Genomic DNA, 23,971 nt, shown 5'->3' with positions numbered 1-23,971 from the left:
ACATGCTATGTGACATTGTTGAAATGACAGAATTATGGAAATGGAGAACAGATTAGTGACTTCCAGGAGTTAGGAACATGGATTGGGAAGAGGGTGAGTGTGGTTATAAAAGACAATATGAGGGATCCTTGTGGTGATGGAACTGTTTTTTATCTTGACTGGGTCAGTGTCAGTATCCTGGCTGTGATGTTGTATTATATTTTGCAAGATAATACCATTAGGAGAACTAGGTAAAATGTTCGAGGGATCCCTCTGTTTTACTCCTTACAACTGCATGTGAATCTACAACAATATCAATCTTAAAAGTTGAATTAAAATAAAAACTATGCTAAGGAAAGAAGCAAATTACAAAAGACCACGAAATTCCATTTGTATGAAATGTCCAGCAAGGCAAATCTATGGAGATAGAAGTAGATAAGTGGTTGCCTTCAGGGTGGGAATGAGGAGTGACTACATGTGAGCACAAGGGATCGTTCTGGGGCAATGAAAATATTCTAAAACTCAATTGTGATGATAGTTGCACAACTCTGTAAATGTACTAAATATTAAATTCTATACTTAACAATGGATGAATTTTATGGTATGTAAATTATACCTCAAGAAAAAAATTAGAATAAGTTTCTGTATATGTAAAATTTTTGCAAAATAAAGTATTTATTTTAAAAATTGAGTACTGTCGGGGCGCCTGGGTGGCTCAGTTGTTTAAGGATCCGACTTCAGCTCAGGTCATGATCTCACAGTTTGTGAGTTCAAGCCCCGTGTTGGGCTCTGTGCTGACAGCTCAGAGCCTGGAGCTTGCTTCAGATTCTGTGTCTCCCTCTCTTTCTGCCCGACCCCCTGCTCACACTCTGTCTCTCAAAAGTAAATAAACGTTAAAAAAAATTGAGTAGTGTTGGAGCACCTGGGTGGGTCAGTCAGTTAAGCGTCCAACTTCAGCTCAGGTCATGATCTCACAGTTCATGAGTTCTGTGCTGACAACTCAGAGCCTGGAGCCTGCTTCAGATTCTCTCTCTCTCTCTCTCTCTCTCTCTCTCTCTCTCTCTCTCTCTCAAATAAACATTAAAACATAGCTTTGTATGATGGCAGATGTTAGCTACACTTGTGAGCAGAACGTAATGTATAAACTTAAGTCACTGAGTTGTATACCTGAAACTAATGTAACATTGTGTCAACTATACTCAAATGAAAAAAAAAATTTAAGAAAATGAAACAAAAATGTTTTTGAAAAGTATTTAATGAATGAGGCATTCTCATAGTATAATGAGTGAAAAAAGTATATATATTATATATTTATAATATATAAAAGTATATATATTATATAAATAATATATACAATTAGTGATATTATTAGATATATTATTAGATGTATATACTAATATATTATACTGTACTATACTATTATTAGGTATATTATTAGATATATACATTATATACAATATATAATACATATATAATGTAATAGAGAAAATTGAGATTTGAGAGGTTAGGAAGAAAAAAGCCAAAATCATAACAAACATAACAGTGGTAATATCTGAATGGTAAGAGTAAAAATCACTTCAGTTTTTATCTTTTGTTTTCTTTATACTTTTCTGTTGCATTTTTTACATTTTCTTAATGATAATGAACTTGAGCTTTTGAAGTAAGAATGAAATCATAAATTTTATTTTAAAATTAAAAGAAGTGGATAAAAGCAGAGACTACCATATTTTAAAACATATTTAAGTTAGAGTGGGAGAGAGCCAAAGCATAAGAGACTCTTAAAAACTGAGAACAAACTGAGGGTTGATGGGGGGTGGGAAGGAGGGCAGGGTGGGTGATGGGTATTGAAGAGGGCATCTTTTGGGATGAGCACTGGGTGTTGTATGGAAACCAATTTGACAATAAATTTCATATATTAAAAAAAAAAAGAAAATTAAACTCAACAAAAAAAAACATATTTAAAACGTAGACTAGCATTGTACTGGCATGAGAAATAAATATAGAATAAATAAGTAGAAACAGATCTTTGTACATATGAGAATTTAATATATGATATGGGGGCTTCACCAAATAGTAAAAGAAGAATTCGACCATAATTGTCTCAGTTACAATGGTAACCAAGAGTGCTACTATGACAGGCACTAGGTTAGGTGTTTTTACATGCATTTTCTCTTTTACCTATTATAACCTTTTGAGAGGTAGGTAAAATTAGCCCCATTTTAGAGATGAGGGAGGGAACTAAAGCCCCTAGACACTAAAGTGTTTGCCCAGAGTCACATAGAAAAATAGTAGAGGGGCACCTGGGTGGCTCAGTCTGTTGAGTGTCCAACTCTTGGTTTCAGCTCAGGTCATGATCTCATGGTTCACGAGATCAAGCCTTACATTGGCCTCTACACTGGCCGTGGGAAGTCTACTTGGAATTCTCTATCTCCCTCTCTTTGCCCCTTCCCCACTCATTCTCTCTCTCTTTCTCTCAATAAATACATAAACATTAAAAAAAAAAAAAAGAAAAGTAGTAGGACCTAGATTGGAACCCAGTATGTCAGGCTCCCAAGTCTGTATTCTTTGCTACCGTGTTCTATGTATATAAAGTTTATGTCAGGGTGTCTAGAATACAAGAGGCATTTAGTAAATGTTGTTCCTATGAGTAACTTATAGTTTGCTGCATATACTGTAATATATATATATATATATATGTATACATATATACATATATATGTATATATATAATGCTTGTGTGTAGTATATATAATAATGTAAATACTACTAATAGTAATAAAGCTGTCTTGTAATTGAGATTGAGGAACTTCCATGGGAAATTAGTACTCCTGTGGTTGTACAAAATTAATCCCCAATGGAATCATATAATTTAAAAAATAACACATGATGAGCATTACTAAATATTGGTTGATTTAATAATTACTATTTCCTGCTATCTCATTAATGAGCCTCTGACTCTTTGGACACTGTCCTCTCTTTCACGTAATTCATTCGAGGCTGGTTGAATAACAGTGTTGGCCAAAAGATGGAGCTAGCATTTCCTTTGGAATATCCTGCCATAGCCTCATTTGTTCAGCAAACATTTTTTGAGCATCCATTCTGCCATGCACCACACTAAGGTTAGAGAAACATGAAAAATTGCAAGTTAACATTAATGAGTATAATCCAAACCAACCAAAAATCTCACATCCCTAGGAAATTAAATGTTCTCCCCTCTGTGAGGCCTTCTCTGAATCTCCCAGGTGAATTTAGTCACTGTTTCCTTAGAGCACCCAAAACAACCTATTCAACTTGTAAAGTCACATCCTTCTCATTTTATTAGTCTTTCAGTGATCCTGCCTGTCTTCCACACTTGACTCCTTTAGGAGCTCCTTTAAGTCAGTTTTTCTCTCATAGTAATCAGGATGTGACTGGTACAATTCAGCTTTGGAAGATTTTTGTTGAGTTTTTTTCTTGGTTTGGGGGATTTTTTCCATGACCTGGTTGATGCATTCAGTCAGTCCCCTAATAAATATTTACTGATATGTACTCTAGGCCATGTACTATGCTAGATAGTTTATAATAAATATTAATAAGAAACAAGACAATAGATGAGGCCAAACAAGGTCCTAGATCTCATTGGAACTCACATGGGTTCTTGAATATGTTTTCAGTCAAGCATTTGAACCTTATTTATTGTATTTTTCAAGTCTTCTGTGATTTTAAATGTATCTAAGGCACATTTTACATGTCATAGCTTAATGGTAGTATGCTAAATTCTTCTACTATAATTGCATTTCAGTTCATTTTTGTTTATTTTTGCTTCATATTTTGCCAACAAAATAAGATGGAAAGATTAAAAATAAAAGAATGGGCAAAGGTAAATCAATCAAGGAAGTATAAATCACAAGAAAGAAGCATTATTAATAAATAATATAGTCCCCAAGGCAAAAAAACATTGAGGGCAAAGGAAAATATTTTATATGGATAGAAGATATAAACTCTGAATTGTGCATTTTATAATACAGCATCAAAAAGTATAAAATAGATTATAAAGTATGAATAAATTTTCCACATGGAGAATGTGTGGGCAGGGAGGAGGGTATAAACTGTTCTTTCTGTGTGGCCCAGAAAGATACCTCCTGGAAAGGTCAGTCATTTAGAACTTTGTTTGTTTGTTTGTTTGTTTTAAGTGTTTTTTGTTTTTGTTTTTGTTTTTGTTTTTTGAGGGAGAGAGTGCACATGCACACAAGAGGCGAAAGGGGGGGTGGTCAGTGCAGGACAGATGATCTGAAGCGGGCTCTGCCCACAGACAGCAGAGAGCCCAATGTGGGGCTTGAACTCATGAGCCTGAGATCACGACCTGAGCCACCCAGGCACCCCTAGAACTTAGTTTGTAAAGAAGCAACAGGGCTTGTTGGCATGTTCTGCAGGCCCAGAAACATCCTGGAGTTGAGAGAAATGACAGCTGGGCTTGAAGAAAGAGTAATGGCAGTAGGGCTGCCTGTGCTGTTGTGATCTTTCCAGGTGAGGAAACAGCAGGTTAGAGATTCAAAGCCAGGTTCTTTCCAGGGCATCATACAGCCTCCTGGTAGTAGTAACTGGATCAGAGTCCCTACAGATTCATTCCACGTGCCACTCAGAAAAGACCATCCCTTGCTTTAAGGGCCAGCTTTCTGAAGTCTCACACAGCTCCAATAATTATGAATGATCATTGTCTTGTGGGTCTTTCAGGGAGCTAAGGACATAGACTTTGTACTGATGTATTTTTTTCATCTTTCTTCCTCTTTCTGCATCTTGGTGCCTAGAATGGTAAGACATATTCAGTTCATGAAATTCAAGTCAAATACTCATCAATGAGTACTTATTTATTTTAATTAATGGATTTCTTATCTTGAGGAATGGCCCTATCATCTAGCCATCTGCTCAAGTCAGAATTCTAGGAATCTTAGGCTCTTCCTTTTTCTTTACCCCCTTCCCATAACATGCATGACCAATTCCTATGGATATATCTACTCAGTAGCTCTTGTCTTTGTCCCCTGGCCCTCTCCAACCCCTGAGCCAGTGCCTTTGTTCATACCTCTTCAGGCACAGATTGCTGCAGTTGCCTCCCAACTGGCATACATGCCTCTTCTCTCTTACCCTATGAGCCAGTCAATATCACTGTCCTGCTGATAATCCCTAAGTATCTTCTTATATTTTCAGAATGAAAGTCCAAATTCCTTAATACTGTTTTTGAGACACTTAATAATCTGACCTTTTTTTTAGTTTTATTGAGAAAAATTGATATACATCACTGTATAAGTTTAAGGCATACAGCATGATGGTTTCATTTACATGTATTGTGAAATGATTGCCACAATGTTTAGTTAACATCCATCATTTCATACAGGTATAAAGAAAAAGAAAAACTTTCTCCTTATGATGAGAATTCTTAGAATCTACTCTCTTAACTTTTCTATAGACCACATAGCAGTGCTAACTACAGTCATGTACATTATCTCCAGTACTCATTTATCTTATAACTGGAAGTTTATACCTCTTGACTACCTTCCTCCAATTCCCCCTCCCCTTCTGCCACCCTCCCACCTCTGGTAACTACAACTCTGATCTCTTTTTCTATGAGTTGTTTTTTTAAGATTCTACTTATAAGTGAGATCACGCAGTATTTGTCGTTCTCTGTCTGACTTATTTCACTTAGCATGATGTCTCCACGTTCCTCCATATTACTGCAAATGATAGGACTTCCTCATTTTTTATGGTTGAATAATATTCGTTGTATTTGTATATATACCACAACTGCTTTATCCACTCATCCATCAGTGGACACTTAGGTAGTTTCCATGTCTTAACTATTGTAAATGCTGCTGTAGTGAACATGGGGGTGCAGATATCTTTTTGAGTTATGGAACCTACTATATCATACTGAACTCCACACCTCTATGCCTTCACGTATACTGTTCCCTCAACTAGAACATCCTTCCCCGCTTTTTTTTTTTTTTTTTTTTTTTACTAATTTCTTCAGGCCCTTTGAAACCCAGCTCCTGCTATTTTTTCAGGATACCCTCCCTCACTCCTTTAGCCTAGCCCTCTCCTGTGCACTTATAGCACCCTGTACATTCTTCTATCTTGGTACTTATCACACTCTCCTGTCATTGTTGAGGCACATGCCTGTCTCCTCTACCACCTAGACCGCAATAACCAAAGGCGAAGATGCTTTAACTTTATTCTACTGAAATTGTCAAAACCTGGCCTGTGATAGGTTCTTAGCTTAATAAGTGTTTGTGAAAGGAATAAATGAGCTTTTTTACCTTAATAATTATGCTTTTATTTTCTAGATACATGGTTCAGTGGCCTGGTGGCCGAATCCTGCATCGCCATGAGCTAGACACTTTCCTTGCACAGGCAGTATCTACCCAGCTTTATGAGCCAGATCAACTTCAAGAACTCAAGGTGATTTGATTTAACCTAACTTAAAATCTTTCTTTTATGAGCTCAATGCTTTCCTTTTGGTCTTTTTTTTCCCCTGGTGCTCAGGAGAAGAGTAAGTTCTACAGACAAATGTTTGATTTACTTCAGCCAATCATGTATGTTTATTAATAAAACCAAGAGGTACCTGCACCACTGCTCCCATACTGATAGGTGAGAATGGACAGAAAAGATGGATATTATACATTACAAATAAGTTGTGGCCACAAACTATGGTAAGGTTTCTGACACTTGCAAGATACACTACAGGGGATTCTTCCTTGTGTCCTGAGTTTGTCTCTGAGTAAATGCCTGCCTTTTTAGTAATATTTATTGGATGTTAGAGAGAAGTCTAGAAGAACATAAGGAAGAAAGCAAATCCACCATCTAACTGAATGCAGTAGAACATAGTAGCTTAATTTTTTTTCAAGTTTATTTATTTTTGAGACAGAGACAGAGCTCGAGCAGGGGAGGGGCAGAGAGAGAGGGAGACACAGATTCCGAAGCAGGCTCCAGGCTCTGAGCTATCAGCACAGAGCCCGACACGGGGCTCGAACCACAAACTGTGAGATCATGACCTGAGCCGAAGTCGGACGTTTATCCAACTGAGCCACCCAGGGGCCCCAGAATACAGTGGTTTAAAAGGTAGGCTCTGAAGCCAGTCTGCCTTGGGTTTGAATCTCGGCTTCATTGCATCCTAGCTGTGTGATCTGAGGCAGGTTGCTTAACCTCTCTTGCTTCAGTTTCCTTACTTGTAGGGATATTAAATAAAGTAAATAATCCATGCAAAACACCTAGAACAGTGTCTTGCATATCTTAAGTACACAGAATCCAATAATACTAGCTATTAATGCAGAACACCCCTCTCCTGACTTCAGTGGCCATGGTTTTTTGAGGCCCTAGGATAAACGTGGAAAAGATCTAGCCCAATAAAGCTAACAGAATCTTCCTTTAAGTGAGGTTAACTAAGGGAAAGACAAAAACAGTCTAAGAAAAACAGTGTTGGTTCCTCCTTACAGTAAGTATAATATTGCTTGGCCCTAGGGCAGTTACTGTCTCCAGATCACATGTAGGAGGGGACTTGCAAGTATTTCTCCTTTACCTGTTGAAGCCATCTACCATGCCAACTTGAGATAATAAATATAAACATTTTCTACACAGTTGAGGTATTGTGTATGTGATTATATATTGTGTTTTTAAACTTAACATAGCACATATTTTCTATGTCTTAAAAAAGTTTAAGAAATTTATTATATGCATGTATCAGCTAATTATTATAATGTTGGCCATTTGGTTTCTAGTTTTCCCCTATTAGATGTAACATTACAATTAAAATCTTTATGCATAGAGTTTTATTCATAGCTCTACTTCCTTAGAATAGATTCATGAAAGTAGAATTACTGAGTCAAGAAATGTGAATATTTTTCAGGGTTATTCACATACTGCTTAATTGTAATGTACATTTTTCATCAGCTTTATATGAATGTGCCCATTTATTTCATCCTTATCAGCACTGGGTGTTCTTTTTCTCTTTGGATTTTTAAATTTTTTCTAACTTGACAGGTAAAAACAAAATGGTTGGTGCCTTTTTGAAGTTTTAAAGCTGATGTCTTTTTTTTTTGTAATGAGTATCTTTCAAACTGTAATGAGTATCTTTCAAACTGTGTCAGGGAGTGACATGGATAGAAGCTGCTTGTGCACTCAAATGTCTATATTAAGAGGCACTACACTCAAGTTTAATTTGAATAATCAGAATAACAGGAACAAGAGTAGATGTAACCAGTAAAAGTTTTTAATAGTAGTTTTTACTCTGTGGTGGTTTCAGATTGAGAAACTGGATGCCCGAGGGATCCAGCTTGCTGCCCTCTTCATGAGTGGGGTCGACACAGCTCTGTTTGCCAATGATGCCTGTGGCCAGCCAGTCCCGTGGGAGCACTGCTGCCCCTGGATTTACTTTGATGGCAAGCTGTTCCAGAGCAAGTTGATTAAAGCAGGCCGAGAGCGAGTATCCCTGGTTGAGCTCTGTGATGGCCAGGTACCTTTATGTCGGGCAGCTGCTAAGAGCCATCTCTGATCCACTGTGGGGATGAATGGGCAGAGGGTGGAAAGGAACAGAGACATTGGAGAGGGAGGTAGCAGAAGTAGGGGAATGTGTGACATTAACTTAACTGGGTCAAGGATAATCCCAAAGGCCCAGAGTCTGATATGTCCATGTTATAAAACCATACGTTGGAAAGTGTTTTTTATGAACACCAAATTTTCCTATTGTTTTCTTATCTGAGTATTTCCTTCCCATGGAATAGGGCTTTCCTGCAATTCTTAGGATTTCATTTCCCTTATTTGCAAAAACTGTAAGTCACTTCTGCAAATGGTGATAACCTTTGTAAAGGAACTATGTTTGGAACTAGAAGAGAATAGTAAAGTAGATGACAGAGTAGAAGCAGGTGATTCTTTACAATGAAACCTTAGGAAAGACAGGGAAAGGAACCCTTACTTACTCCTTTATCCACTTGGGGGGAATGAGCTGAGGGACTAGAGCAGGGGGTGGCAAAATACCTCAAAACTGAAAACCTTGAAATTTTTATTCCAATAAGGTTTTATTGGAACACAGCCACATCCATTCATTTACATATTGCTTATGACTGCTTTCCCACCACAACAGCAGAGTTGTATAGTTGTGACAGAGAATATACGGCCTACAAATCCTATCTGGCCCTTTTCAGAACAGGTTTGCTGATCTCTGGACTAGAGGCATGGGCTTCTCCTGGACAGAGGTCATGGTCTCTGATCTTGGGTATGGGGGAGAAGGTTAAAAAACTTTGTGCATGTCAGGTTTTATTCTTTCACCTAACTCTGTTCTATCCACCTTAAAAAATAACCTAACCTATTTCTGGTCATGTGACAGACCATCAGTAAATACTTATTGTTATATTTGTCTCCCTTGACCTAGTCAATGTGCCTCACAAGGCCTCGGTCAGAGCTAGTGTGGTAGTTTGGTGTCATGCAAAAAGTGAGTCTTTGGTGCCAGACAGGTTTCCCTGAGTATGACTCCTTGAGCCATTTAACTCCAGGCCTCAGTTCTCTTAATGGGAATAGATTTGTGAGACTGTCCCTAGAGTGCCCAATACTGTGCCTGAAACAAAGACGTTAAAAAAAATGGCAGCTGCTGTTATTAATTCTGTTCTTCATTTGAAGGCTGATCTGGCAACCAAAGTGGAAAAGATGAGACAGAGTATCCTTGAAGGAGTCAACATGAACCATCCACCACCTTCCGCTCTACTTCCGTCACCTACTTTTGTGCCTCCCATGGTGCCCCCTCTCTACCCTGTTTCACTTTATTCCCGAGCCATGGGCTCAATGCCACCTCCCCCTCAAGGAAGGAGCCGGGGATTCACAGGTCAGTACCTATGAGTGATGTATTTGTCATCCTCAATCTATTTCATAATAACCCATCTGGTAGTTAGTACCAGTCACAGAATCAGCAGTTTCATATATATCAGGCCCAATACTGTGCCTGAAACAAAGATACTGATCCTAATAACTCAAACAACCTTGGTGAAACAGGATTTTTTAATAGGGACATTTTGACATGAAGTATCAAGGTTCTGTGATCAGGTGGGAATGTCATTGCTATGGTTCAAGGTATTTGTTGTCCACTGTTCATCATTTTAAAAATAATAAAGCTGGGGAGGTTCTTGGGGGGCTCAATCTGTTAAGTGTCTGATTCTTAGCTCAGGTCTTGATCTCAGGGTCGTGAGTTCAAGCCCTGTGTTGGGCTCCACCCTGGGCGTGAAACCTACTTAAAAAAAATAAAGCTGGAAGTTTATCTAGGGTCATAAAATTCAGTATGCATATTTAGTTCAAGGCTCTACTTGGACGAGCAATGTGGATGTTTGCTCTGTTCAGTCAGGTAATGATCAAGTTTTACAAACCAGGGAGCCAGCCATTCAGTCCATTCCTTGAAGCTGACTTTACAGATCTTTGTTCCCATTCTTTGCATGTTGATTTTATTGTGTCTCAGAAGACAGCTTTAATTAAGGCTAAGTTCTCAGGAGATCCTTGCCATTGTCCCAGCTCCCAGTGATGCCTAGTCTCCAGTTACTGGTGGTTCATGAAGAGCCTTCTGCCTCCTCAAAGGCCACAGTAAGATCCCCAAAGGCAAGTCTTTCTAGCCCTCTTAGAACTGGCTAGTACCCTGGTACCTTAGACACTGTTATATGAATGAAGGGCTCTTTACTGACAACTGGCTAAATGAGTAGAGGGTTATTAACATTTGCTTTTTTCCCATAAACTAAAATTAAAGGTTTACTAGAACTGTGGATTCTATGAAGGCTTCCTTTTATGCCAAATTACAAAGCTCTACTGTGCTTGTGAGCTCATACAGACTGAGTTGGAATTTCCTGTTTTAAAGAGATATGCTATCTTGTCTTGATTTGGTTCTGGTTTTCAACTGTTGCTATTCTTGCTTATTAATTATAGATTACTTTCAGTTTAGTTTCATTATTTTCAGTTCAGTTTGCTGGTTTGGCTGATCCTCCATTGTGTAGTGATACATATTTGAATCAAAAATGGTTTAGGCCCACTTTAATATTAACTAACTGAAATTTGAATAAAAGCTTAAAAAGAAAAGTGGTTTTGGTCCAAATGAATAAACAAAAAGCAGAATCCAGACCCATAAACAGAGAAGGAACTTATGGTTGCCTTACGGGAGGAACGTTGAGGGGATGGGCAAAATGGGTGAAGGAGAGTGGAATGAGTTATGGAATGAGTAAGTTACAGGAATGAAAGGCACGGCATAGGGAATAAGGTCAATGGTATTGTAATAGCATTGAATGGTGACAGATGGTAGCTGTACTGTGGTGAGCACAGCATAACTACAGAGTTGTCGAAGCACTAGGTTGTACACCTGAAACTAATGTAACATTATGTGTCAACTAAACTTTAATGCAAAGAAAAAAGAAAGGAAAATAGAAGTGGCATTTGGCTTATAATTTTCTAATAACTAGATTTTAGGACATTCATTCTTTCAGCAACTATTGAATAGCTACTATGTGCCAGGCCCTGTAGCAAAAAAATGAATTGTCCATACCCCACTTGCTAAAGTAGATATATACACAGGGCACCTGGGTGGCTCAACCTGTTAAGCATCCTACTCTTGATTTCAGCTCAGGCCATGATCTCACAGTTCATGAGCTCAAGCCCTGCATTGGACTCTGCGCTGACAGTGCAGAGCCTGCTTGGGATTCTGTCTCTCCCTTTCTCTCTGCCCCTTCCCCATTTGTGCACGCACTTGCTCTATAAACAAACAAACAAACAAACATTTAAAAAAAATAAAGTGGATGTGTACAGAGCTTCAACCCCCTGTCCCTAAATTTGTTTCCACCATGAACCTTTGTTGTTATGACAGAGTGTTTATCATAGAGAAATGGAAATAAGCAGAGTAGGTGGGCTGTAGGATCTTTGTTTCCACTTCTTATCCTACCTTGCACTTAGCATTCATTACTTCCTTCTTCCTATCTCTCCAGGTCTCCATCCAATCCCTCCTCAAGGAGGAAAACTGGAGATTGCTGGGATGGTTGTGGGCCAGTGGGCTGGCAGCAGGTCCTCCAGGGGCCGAGGCTCTTTTGGCATGCAAGTGGTCTCGGTTGGTGGGCCAGGAAAAGGGTATGTATTCCAATAGGTTGGTATGAGCTAGTGTTAATCAAGGTGCTATTGGGAAAATGTCCACCTATTGAATACTTCCATTAAGGTAAGAGGCATTGACTAACTTTCCATAAGAGGGTCAAACTTCCTAGAGGAGGTGATTAATTAAGTGAAAATGTGGGCTTTATATATTCCTCAGGATCACTTTTCCCCTCACTTTCTACAGGCATGGAAAAGAACAGACTGGTAGAGGATCCAAAGGACACAAAAAAGGAAATAAACAAGTAAGCACCGTTCTGAGATTATCTACCTTCTGTTTGATACATCTTGTCTTTTCAGCTAACTTGCAAATGATCAGATCAGGCAAGAAAACTGTGAGTTTTCCTAGCTACTCCCAGCATTTGATTTCATTCCCTCGCTCTCTAGCTGTGAGTTAGTGAGTGTTAACTGCCCACAGTGTTCCCACAGTGCTGCAGAGTGTCATCTTTCTCCCTGAGTGAAGCCACAGGATAGAAACCAGGTACTGTGTCCTGAACACCTGTACCTAGCATAGTATGTGCTACATGCAGCCAGAAAAGGGGCCAAAGTGAAGTTAACAGTGGGATTGCCAGCTTCTCAGGGTTTTCTGAGGGCTTCCTACCAGAGATGCTTAGAAAATTGGACTTTGGCCTTTGCTGAATATGAGAAAGAAGGAGTTGTTGCCATTTTGCTTATTCCTGATGGCTCAAAATGGTCTTAAACTGTCCTCTAATGTACACCGTGAACTATAACAGTTTCCACTGATGTTCATTAGACATACCCCTCTCCCCAAATATCATGACCTGAGCCCATATCAAGAGTTGGACAGTTAACCAGCTGAGCAACCCAGGCACCACAGGATTCTCCATTTTAAACAGAGGAAACTGAGGCTCAGAGGGATGAAACATCTTGCCCAAAATTATCCATCAAGTCAACATCCAAGTTGCCATTCCAGCCTGAGCTGACGATTCCAAAATCCTGCCCTGTCCTGATTGTCCTGATTCTACTACAGTATAACAACTCTAATTGTTAGAGACAAGACTCAGACTTAGGTCTGGCTGACTCTAATGCATATGCTCTTAACCATTTCTACCAGAGCTTTCTTCATGTAAGTGTAAGCTGTAAGGGAAGCCATGATATCAGAAGTTTGCTTGGGGACATGGAATCAAAACAATAATATTAGCTAGCATTTATTGAGTTCTTATAGTGTGCCAGGCACATCACATTCTAAGTGCTTTACATGGAGTGTCTCATTGAATCCTTATAGGGATGTAAAAAATAGGTACTGTTATTATTATTTTTTTTACACATGAAGAAACTAAGGGAAAAGAAGGGATTGTGGATGATCATAAGTTTCTCATTGCTAAGATTACTGGGGATACTGTTATCTACTCCAGAGGTAGCCTGTCCAAGGAAGTTCTCATGTTGACTTTGTTTTTAGCTAAAGCATCATCCCTGGACAGTGGTGCTGTCCATCTCACGAACCATGAGATCATGACCTGAGTCCAAATCAAGGGTTGGACACTTAACCAACTGAGCCACCCTGGTGCCCCCTACTTCATTCTATCTGAGTGTCCTTGAGCAATGTACTTTAATCTTTCTGAGCCTCAGCTCCCTCATCTGTAAATGGTGCATAATATCTACCATTTAGGGTTCTGACTAGTATTAGAAAAATACATTGTAAACCTTTATAAATGATGTCTATGTCGTTATGTTGTTGTCTCAGCCACTGAGTTTCAGTCAAATCCATCTGTGGTCACCCTAAGTTCTCAGGACAGTTATCAGAGCACACTTTACTAGGTGTTTACAGGCTTTGGGCTTTCTGATGTTTTTGAAGAACTGAAGCAGCTTCTGCAAGCTAGCTTACGAACATGCTTGGGAACTGTCAGTCTGGGATTACCATTTCAACTGAATATATCTGTTTTTGACAGAGCACTTCAGATGGAGTTTCCAAATCCCTAGAGCCTCATCAGGGTCGGTCCCACTCACAGGTAAATGGAAACAATGGCACATTGATCAAGGAAGAGAAGAGTGATCATCATCTTCCAGCTCCATCACAGTGTGCCTTATCCAGAGACAGCAACGTGTGTACTAATGGTAACCGCTACTTCCCCGTGAAGAATGGGGAGAAGAGCTGCTTACGAGAGCAAAAGCTAGGAACTGTGGCACAACAGAAGGAGGAATAATGAGCAGAAGATGGCTTCAGCAGATCAGGAAGAGAGGAAAACCTTTACCTTTCTGATTGTAGGCCCAAGTTAGAGGAAGACATAAATGCTTACCCTAGATTTATCCAAGATTTTGTTGGGACATCCTATTGTATTCATCTTTTCCCTTTCCCTGTCTTTTTCTGACCTCCAGACTTCGTGGTCTGCTTCTGGGAAAGCTCTGGTAAAAGATGAATGGCAACAGGACTAGGTCCTATTCTTAAGTAGAATATGTAATGCCAGTAGTCTCTTTGCCTCCCCTGGGAGTGTAGTAAGGCAGTGTCTGTCAGAAATCTGGTGTCATCATGTAAGGCCCTATAGAAAAGCTCCAGCTTTGGTTTTCTGAGTCTTCATCATGTTACTCTTTACAAAACTTGTGGGATGGCAGGGACTGCTGTCTGTGGCTTCCTACCTTGCTTTTTTCTCTATGAATTCGTGAGACCTTGGTATATAATCAGTGTCTGCCTTCCTCTCGTTCTTTCCCCCCATTCACCTAACCCAGGATTTTATACAACCGCCTCTAACTCTGGCCTGACAATCAGATAGGTAAATGTTTTCAGGGAAGTGAAATAGTATTGGTTATTTTATTTTATTTTATTTTATTTTTTATTTTATACACTTTAAAAAAAAAAACTACCAATGGCCTTTGTACTGGGGGATTCAAGTGAGTCAGAAAAGTACGGGCAGATTTTTCCTGCCTCTGAACTAATGCATTGTTTGTAAAATAGAAGATGTGGTGCAGTTCACCCACTCCCTGCTGCCCACACCCTGAAAGGGTGGGAATCAATGTAATGAAACTGAGTACGAAAAGGAACTCAAAAGATGGTGTGTGCGTGTGTGTGCGTGTGTGTGTTTGGGTATGGGCGTGTGGGTGTATGTATATATGAATGTGTGTATCTATATGCATACACATACCCTTTATATAAAGAGACAGATCTATTTATCTATACATATTTTATATATATAAATATATGTGTGTGTGTGTGTGTGTATGTGTGTGCGTGCACACGTACCTACATACATGGTGATGTCCCAGAAGATTTGCTGAATTTCCCAGAAATGCTTCCACTGCTATGGAGTGGTGGGTTTCAAAAGACCACACTTTAAAATCCTTACTGAGTCACAGCCCATCGGTTATGAGAAGATGGGCTTCTCTAAAGCAGACAAAAAAATACTTTCCAGAGATTGCCCGTTCAGAACAACAAACAGTTGGGTTGTCACAAGTTTAATCTTGAACGGAGTCCTCACATCCCATATAGTGAACAAGAAGGTTGGAAGGGGGTGGGGAATATTTGGGCATTTCCTTCTGCTAGAGCAGCCTAGTTCAGAGAGAGAAGGGGGATGGGAGGTGATTACCAGGGCTTGCAGTTAATTTGCAGGAAATCTCATCTGGAGCTTCTGGGTCAAACCGACCTCAGGCTAGAATTAATTGCCATGAATCCCTGAAGGAGAGAGAACTAGCATTGGAAAGATGGGGTAGGGAAGTGTGAGGAAATCGACAATTTGGTTTTACATGCCTAGATTGTTTTATTTGTTCATTGACATTTTGACTACTGGATCTTTTCATTTGCTTTGCAAGGAAGACTTCAGAGGACTCTGGCCCAGGCCTTTGGGGGTACTCTGTAAAGGTTCCCAGCCCCTGATGAGGCCAGAATCTGCCCAGGACAAAAAAGCTGTTCTTCCCTGCCAGAGATACTCTTGAGGCAACCTTGCATTTCCAGTTTCCCTCCTCAGCAGCTTAAGTATGAGGGATGGGAACATGGCTTACAACAGATTAGCATTGTGTCTTCATTCAGGAATTGAGGCTTTCAGCCTCACACATCTCCTTTTGGGCTTTGTGATACTCTTGCCCAAGAAGTAATGTCTACAGGAATTCAACTGACTAGCAGGATTTCTCTCTTTTTGAAAAACCCCATGCACCTTAACCCACAGTAAGTCCTTGGCGATTATTTTCCAGACAACCAAAAGTCTGTTTGCTTACTGCCCACTTACAATGAGCGCATCATGAGAGATTGAAAACAGTCTCAGACTGTTTAATCCTAGTCTAGCCCAGTTTAAGAGAACCTACAACTTGTAGGGGGAGGGAGCCCTTAGAATGTCTCTCCCCCTGCCCAGACACTTCTTACATAAACCAAAGCAAGATGACAAAAGTGAACACCTAGCAAGATATAACCAGAAACAAAGTGTACAAAAGCCTCCTCTTTGGAATTTGCTCCTTTAATTTGGTCCCCCCCCCCTTCTCTTGGGCCTGCTCAGACTGTCACAAAAATCTTGAAGGTTAGGATTTCTATGTCCAGCAAGAGAAGGATTCGGTACTGAACTTAGACAGCTTGGAAATTTCTTTCTGGAGCCAAAGAGGGAGGGATCCTTTGAATCTCTAAAAATAACCAGAATTACTGAGCTGAGTTAAATTAAATATATAGACACCATTTTCTAATAGGAAGTACTTGGAGTTATATGGAAAGGTATTTTCTTCAGTTGCCATTTCTATGCATCTTGAATCTATTCAACACAATCAAGTGACAGTATTGTTAACTCTCACAGCCTTAAGAAAATTTATTTTGTAGGCATTCACTGTGAGAAGTAAAATTGCTGCTTTGACAGGGGTGATTCCAGTTTGCCAAAAGGCTTGCTTTTCTCCCTTTCACACCCCTCTGCTTTCTCCTAACCTGGCCAAGGGTGAAATAAGTGGCTCACTTCCAACCTTGATTTTTATTTGGATTCAGCATTTTGGGTTTGGAAGGTCATAATAAAGAACCATAAAGGGCCATATTCCTGTATTTTAATTTATCTACCAAAATCTACAGTTTTGAAGCCAGAAAGGCTAAGGTTCAGTACTGGAAGATGAACTTTTTCTTACCTGAGGACAAATTGGGGAAGGTGGGTCTGATCTTTGCTGCTAGTACCATTTGAAGAGACTGTCATCCTTTACTTGAGGCTCCATTTCTGACTATGATGTGTGTGCCTCTCTTGAACAAAGTCATATAGGAACCCCCAGAAACAACCCCTTGACCTTGTAGGGCCACAAGCAAAAGCAACCCTGGTTGTATATAGCCACTGACTCCCAAGGACTTGGCATCTTGATTTCTGCTGGCCTGTCTTGGGGTCAGCCTAAAATTCCCACCCTTATTCAGTGGCCAGTCTGGCCTGAACCAGGCCTGACAAACTTTTGCTCACTTGCATCATTTTCATTCTGAGCCAGGAGGACTTCAGGTAGACTTTAAAGCCCAAAAATGGCACTTGGTTTGGCCAGTGACATTTGATTTTTGTCTCCATCTTGATTTTCTGGCATCATTGGCCAAGTCACATGAACTTTTTTTGATCACTAAGAAAAACAGCCAGACAAGGCATTAGGGAGGGTGGTTAAGGTGGGGGTGGGGGGGGGGTGGGGGGAGGAATGCTTACGTAGGGTAGGAAGAATGTGGAAGTAACTGTTTGGTTATAGTGATCCAGTCCATTGGAACCTTAGGAGGCTTGTATGGGCATGTCAGTGCTACCCTTTCAGTCTCTAAGACCCCCACTTCCTTTGAAATGACAACACAAGTAGACCACAGTTTAAAGTAGCTAGTGTAATTCTACTAAGGTTTAATCATTGTTACTTGTTCACTTCCTAATGCATATTTCCTAAATATGCTTGGGGTTTGAGGGCAGGGGGTAAGTTTTCACTGTTCCATTGTATGTCACTCTCTATTATTCTCCCTCTTGTGACTTTGGCATCTTTAATTTGACTTTCCACTTTCTTTCCCTTGGCTTACTGCAGTAGTCTGCTGGGGCAGGTAGAGCTCAGTGCACTTATTCCCTTATTACTGCTAATTACCCTCAATATTGTCAGAGGTCATTTTGATGTTCTAAGAAGATACATTCATTTTTTTTTTTTTTTACAAAATCATCTTTTCCAAGTTAAAAGCAAAGTAAAATACCCCCTGTGCTAGGGTGCCCATTTCAGCTTTTGACATTGCCCTTGTACTTTTTAGATGCTCTTTTGTCCGTGTTGGTAGTAACTAATGACTAGTGAATCTTCATGTAAATGAAGCAAATTAAATATTTCAGATTTTATTAATCTTTCATAACCCTGCCAAATCTGATGACTTCATTTTAGTTACTTCCCAGAAGACACCTCCCCTCCTTTTATTTTATTCTATTCTCTTCTATTTTTAGAATAACATACTAGGTTAAAGAAACTTTAACTGCAAGGAGTCAATGATTTTTAGTGCTCCCTGATAAATGATGTTATTGACAAAAGTAAATTCTTCCATTGTTTTTTCCTGTGTTAATATCTCTTCTCCTGTGCTCTTGACAGTGTATTTAGTGGATGGATAATATGTATTTCTCTTTCCCATTCCCAGATTCCAAATTCCCTGCCATTTTGGCCCACCTCACCACAAAAGCTCCATAGTTTATTAATGTAAGTTTGAATGGATGCTTCTTAGGGGAACCTGCAGGAGTTTCTGGAAGTGTTTCAGAAAGGAATGAAAATGTCTCAGGAGTTCTTCTGTGATGGAAATTGGTCTGTTGTTCTGTTAATGCTGATGGAAAGAAACTTACAGTGCTTAATAAAAGTCTATTCTTTTAGTAAAAAAACTGAAATAATTTTGGGTGTGTGCAGTTTACTTTCTTCCCCCATCTGGATCCCTTTCTGCAAGTGGGGGATATGCTTGTCTCAATTCAGAAGTGTTACACAGAGAGTTGGGAGCCTACTTGTAATTAAAGAGAGCACGCAATGGAGCCAGTATAAGAATCACAAAAGGAAGGGCATATATAGCTTCCAGCTGAACTTTTTTTTTTTCTACGTTTATTTATTTTTGGGACAGAGAGAGACAGAGCATGAACGGAGGAGGGGCAGAGAGAGAGGGAGACACAGAATCAGAAACAGGCTCCAGGCTCTGAGCCATCAGCCCAGAGCCTGACGCGGGGCTCGAACTCACGGACCGCGAGATCGTGACCTGGCTGAAGTTGGACGCTTAACCGACTGCGCCACCCAAGCGCCCCTGAACTTCTTTATTTGGATGTTCTAAAGGCACTTTTGACTTTTCCCAAACTGAACACATCCTCTCTTCTGAAGCCTGCTCCTCTCCATGAGTGATGCTACCTTCTACTCAATTGTCTAAATCACAAACCAACCTGGGAGTTATCCTAGCCTCATTTCTAAAAGCCAACTCATGACAAGATCTGTTGGTAACACTCAACCATTGTTCTGTTTCTCACATCTATCTGTCTCTCTTTTGTCCCAGTTGCTGTGATTCAGTTCAGGCTTCTTCATGTCTCACCTGAATTGTTACATCTGCTCCCCGGCCTTACTCCTAACCAGGCAATTTTTAAGCAACATTTTGTGTTTAAGTGTATGTGCCTTTCCCCGGTGAGAGGGCCTATACTTTTTTTTCGGGTTCTTAAAGAAGGCTATGACTCAAGAGACGAAGAACCACCGATTTGATCCACCATGTGTACAGCTTCCAGAGTAATCTGTCCTTCTAACATGCTGTACCCCCACCTCCATGGTCCCTTCATGATCTTGCCCCTGACCACTTCTCTAGCCTCATTTCCTACAACACCCAACCCACTTCAGCAACATTAAAGTGCATCCTGTGCAGCTATTAATATCCATTTCTTCTCATTTGCTTGTACCATTGCCTAGAATGCCTGTCTCCCCTCGTCTCTGGTGCATTCTCAACTTTACCCCCCCAAGATTCAGCTCATATCCTTGTGATTCTTTTCCTGATCCCTGATTAGGGATCCCTGTACAGATTCATCACACCCAGTCCCTATATCTGTCTCACCTGAAGACAGACGAAGGGGCACATCTATGCCCCTTGATTAAACTTGACCATCTCTGTCTTCTTGGCACCAACCACCCAGCATGCACTTAGTAAATGTTTGATGACTAAACCAAGGGCAGCTAAAACACCTTTGAACATATTCCCAGGTATAAAGCAGATTGTAGATTTCTAAGGCAGGATATGTTGATGGCAAAAACACAAAAAAAAGTTTGAGTATGAAGGTTCAGCACTGAATGGTATTCATTTAAATGTGTTGTGAGGCTAAAAAAAAACCCTGAGCTCTGAGTCACCTTTGAGCAATAGAGGGATGCTTGGAGCAGTCTGAAGCCAGGACTCGTGGGCATTCTTGTTACCTTACTGCTTCCACAGAGTGACACTAGCTGGGCTTGGCCTCCCTCACTGCTCTGTGCCTTGTGTGTACAGATTACAAAAGGAAATAGCTGAGTCTAAAGGTGAGCATTAAAGGCTTACTGAAACTTGTAAACACGTTACCCTTAAATGAAAACTCTATTATTTGTAACATACTTTGTTTCATATTGGATTCATTATGGCTACAGATTCCTTTTCCTAGCCTTTGATCTTTGGGTGTTGGGACTCAAAAAATTAAAAGAAATCTTTACCATTTGGCTTTTAAAAGTTACCATTTATTGGGGCACCTGGGTGGCTCAGTTAAGTGCCCAACTTCAGCTAAGGTCATGACCTCATGGTTCATGGGTTTGAGCCCCACATCAGTCTCTGTGCTGACAGCTCAGAGCCTGGAGCCTGCTTCAGATTCTGTGCTTCCCTCTCTCTCTGCCCCTCCCCCACTCGCATTCTGTCTCTCTCTCTCTCTCTCTCTCAAAATAATAAAAAAAAATTTAAGTTACCATTTATTGAGGACCTATTGGGTACCAGGTGTAGTACTAGACTCTTGTACATTATTTATAGTCCTCAAACCAGTCTGCAAAGTACTATCCCCACTTCATATGTGGGCAGATTCAATGGTGTCCAGGTTTGTTCACACACAGCTAATGAGCAATAAAACCAGGGTTCTAAATCTAAGTTTGTTTTGACTAAGTAGATAACTTTGTTTCAGCCTGCCCAGCATTCCTTCTTTCTGGCAGTTAAACCCAGGTCTTCCCTTTGGGGTAGTGCTCCTCCCTGTCTTGGGGTAGAGGTGGGTTGATGGTCAGTCACGTGGCTTCCCCTTCCCCAGTGGGATGGGTATATGATCTGAGCAGGGCCAGTTGTGCTTTTTCATGGATTGGAGGGAGAAGTGACAAAATGTATCTTCTAAAATCACAAGTATTAGGAATAATGTGAGCCTAGAATGTTGCCCTCTATTTACATCTTCTACAACTAGTCTTTTGTGTGTGAGAAATATGAGAATTCTGTGGTCATTTATTAGGAACAGATTACAGAAAGTGACCTATGCCTGAGAGAGGTCTGGGCAGTTTGTTTTACACATATGTATACATTCTCATTTCATTATTCGGTCCTTCTACATTAATAATCTCTAACTCTAGAAAAGGGGAGTGTATCAGTCAGGATAAGCTAGGTTTTTCTGCAATAACCCCAAAATCTCAATAACATAACAGAGGTATACTTCTTGCTCATATATTTCCAGCATGCATTGGCAGGGGAACTCTTCATCTATAGCCACTTGGGAACTCAGACTCACAAGTCCCATTACTGGGTCAGGGCTTCCCCTGTGACCATGTGACCAAAACGCATACTGACTCTTAGAGCTTAAGGTGGCACACATCTCTTCTCTCTTTTCAATGCCCAAAGCAAGTCACATGTTTTCACCTACTTTCATAGAAGTGGAAAAGTACAATTCTATGTGCCTGGAACAAGGGAGAGGTAAGTTTGGTGAGTTGCAATAAAAGCACCACAGAGACAAATGACCCATTTCTGGGCAGAACTGATTCATCACATTTTGGCTGGTTGCCATTATCTAACCACTTGAGTCATTATATCTAAAATTTGGAATGAACTAGTGAAGCATTCGTTCCCATTCATGTCCTAGGGATTCTCTGCATGCGGCTGTAGTGAATATAATCTGTTGGTAACACAAGCATTTGAGCTTTGCTCCCCTAGCCCACCTTGTGGGAGTGGTTGTGAGGATTAAGTGACATAGCATATGTAAAGTGCCTGGCATATAATATAGCCTTGATAAATGTTAGCTATCATTGTGGGTTTGCCGGGAGATGGTAATAGATGAAGACTTTATGCTTCCAATTCCTGACTTCCTCATAACACATTCCTTCCTAGCCTGTAATTGGGTGCCAGTCCTTCCCATTTGAATGTGGCTGCTTCCAGAGGTGACCATTGTGCTCCCAGTCACCAAGCCCAGGGTGTTCATACAGGCCTCATCTTATTGAGAACTTCCATAGTAATTGACACTGGAACCGAACCTATTTTCTAAAACTCTCTGGCTTCCCTTAACATCTCTCTCTTTCTTTTGTGACTACTTTGAAAAAAATCATGTAATATTTGATAAATACAAAAGGCTATATGTAACATACATTATGAGATTAGATAATAAAATGAACACTCGAGCCCACTGCCCAACCTAAGGAATATTCCATCTCCCTATCTTCCCCCAAAGGTAACTGGTATCTCAAGTTTTGTTTTCATTCCCTTGTTTTTTTCTAAGTTTCTTTCTTTCCAGAGAGACAGAGACAGCATGAGTGGGAGAGGGGCAGGGAGAGAGGAAGAGAGAGAGAGAGAATCCCAAGCAGACCCTGCACTGCCAGTGCAGAGAGCAACGTGGAGCTCGAACTTAGGAAACCTCAAGATCATGAGCTGAGCCAAAACCAAGAGTCATATGCTTCACCAACTGAGCCACCCAGGTGCTCCCTTTTTCTTTTTAAATATGTTTATTGCATAAGTAATTATCTCTGAACAACATATTGTTAGGTTTTACTTGCTTTTTAATTTTATTAAAATGTAGGGGCGCCTGGGTGGCTCAGTCGGTTGTCTGACTCTTGGTTCCGGCTCAGGTCATAATCTTGAGGTCCGTGAGTTTGAGCCCCACATCGGGCTCTGCACTGCCAGTGCAGAGCCTGCTTGGGATTCTCTCTCTCTCTCCCTGCCACTTCCCCACTCGCATTCTCTCTCTCTGTCCCTCAATAAATAAACTTAAAAAAATAAACATGTAATTATTATGTAGTCTTCTACAACTTCCTTTGCTCACTCAACTTGATTTCTCTGACTCAAATGTGTTGTTGCATTAGTTGTAGTGTATTTTTTTTCACTTCTATATAGTATTCCACTTTATGGATACACCACAATTTATCTAGTTATTCTCTGTCCAGTGGAAATATGGGTTTCCATTAATGTTGCTGTGAATACTTTTGCACATGGCTCCTGCTGGGACCTAAGGTTTACAAATGTTCACCTTTATAAGATAATGAAAAAGATATTATTTTGTGGAAAAAAATATTTTAAAAAGTAGTATTAAGTGGGAATAATACCTGCCTTGCCTCCCTTACAGATAGTTGTGAGAATAAAACAAGCCAGTGGATGTGAAAACAGTACATTTAGAAGACATACTGGTTTTGAGTCCAAGCTCAAACTCCTAAAAGTTGACACATATGCATACTAGTCTAGGACCAGAAAGACCAAGACTATTCATTGTCAATTTAAAGTATTTCTATAATTTTCTGAGAAAAAAGGCTAGATTCTTGGATACCTAGCACCCTTTCCTTGTTTAATCCAGTAATAATTCCTCAGTTTTCCAAGGATATACCTCTGTTCCATTTTTGGAAGTTTCCTCAAGTGCCCTGCTCTCCCCAGCCAGATTACTGGGGTTTGTTAACTTTGTTGTCATAGATTTGTTTGTTTGCTTGTTCTTTAAAGACTCCTTTTACTTCTAGTAAGTCCAGCATGATAAATTGATTGCAAAAATAGCCACAATTGTTC

The 23,971-nt window shown here is 40.0% G+C and overlaps 1 protein-coding gene across 1 annotated transcript in view; it reads left to right on the top strand.

Moving 5' to 3' along the window:
* FAM120C (family with sequence similarity 120C) overlaps nucleotides 1-18,881 on the top strand; it is a 115,357-nt gene extending 96,476 nt beyond the window's left edge. Inside the window, exons 11-16 of the mRNA XM_027053535.2 lie at nucleotides 6,297-6,411; nucleotides 8,252-8,461; nucleotides 9,622-9,823; nucleotides 11,952-12,090; nucleotides 12,296-12,353; nucleotides 14,019-18,881. Coding sequence (XP_026909336.2) covers nucleotides 6,297-6,411; nucleotides 8,252-8,461; nucleotides 9,622-9,823; nucleotides 11,952-12,090; nucleotides 12,296-12,353; nucleotides 14,019-14,273 — 979 coding nt within the window. The 3' untranslated portion in view covers nucleotides 14,274-18,881. The remainder of the gene's footprint in view (nucleotides 1-6,296; nucleotides 6,412-8,251; nucleotides 8,462-9,621; nucleotides 9,824-11,951; nucleotides 12,091-12,295; nucleotides 12,354-14,018) is intronic.
* The last annotated feature ends 5,090 nt before the right edge of the window (nucleotides 18,882-23,971 follow it).

Source organism: Acinonyx jubatus, chromosome X (assembly GCF_027475565.1).
Source record: "Acinonyx jubatus isolate Ajub_Pintada_27869175 chromosome X, VMU_Ajub_asm_v1.0, whole genome shotgun sequence".
Classification (NCBI taxonomy): domain Eukaryota; kingdom Metazoa; phylum Chordata; class Mammalia; order Carnivora; family Felidae; genus Acinonyx; species Acinonyx jubatus.
The sequence above is the reverse complement of the archived record's forward strand: the minus strand, read 5'-3'. Positions and strand labels throughout refer to the sequence as shown.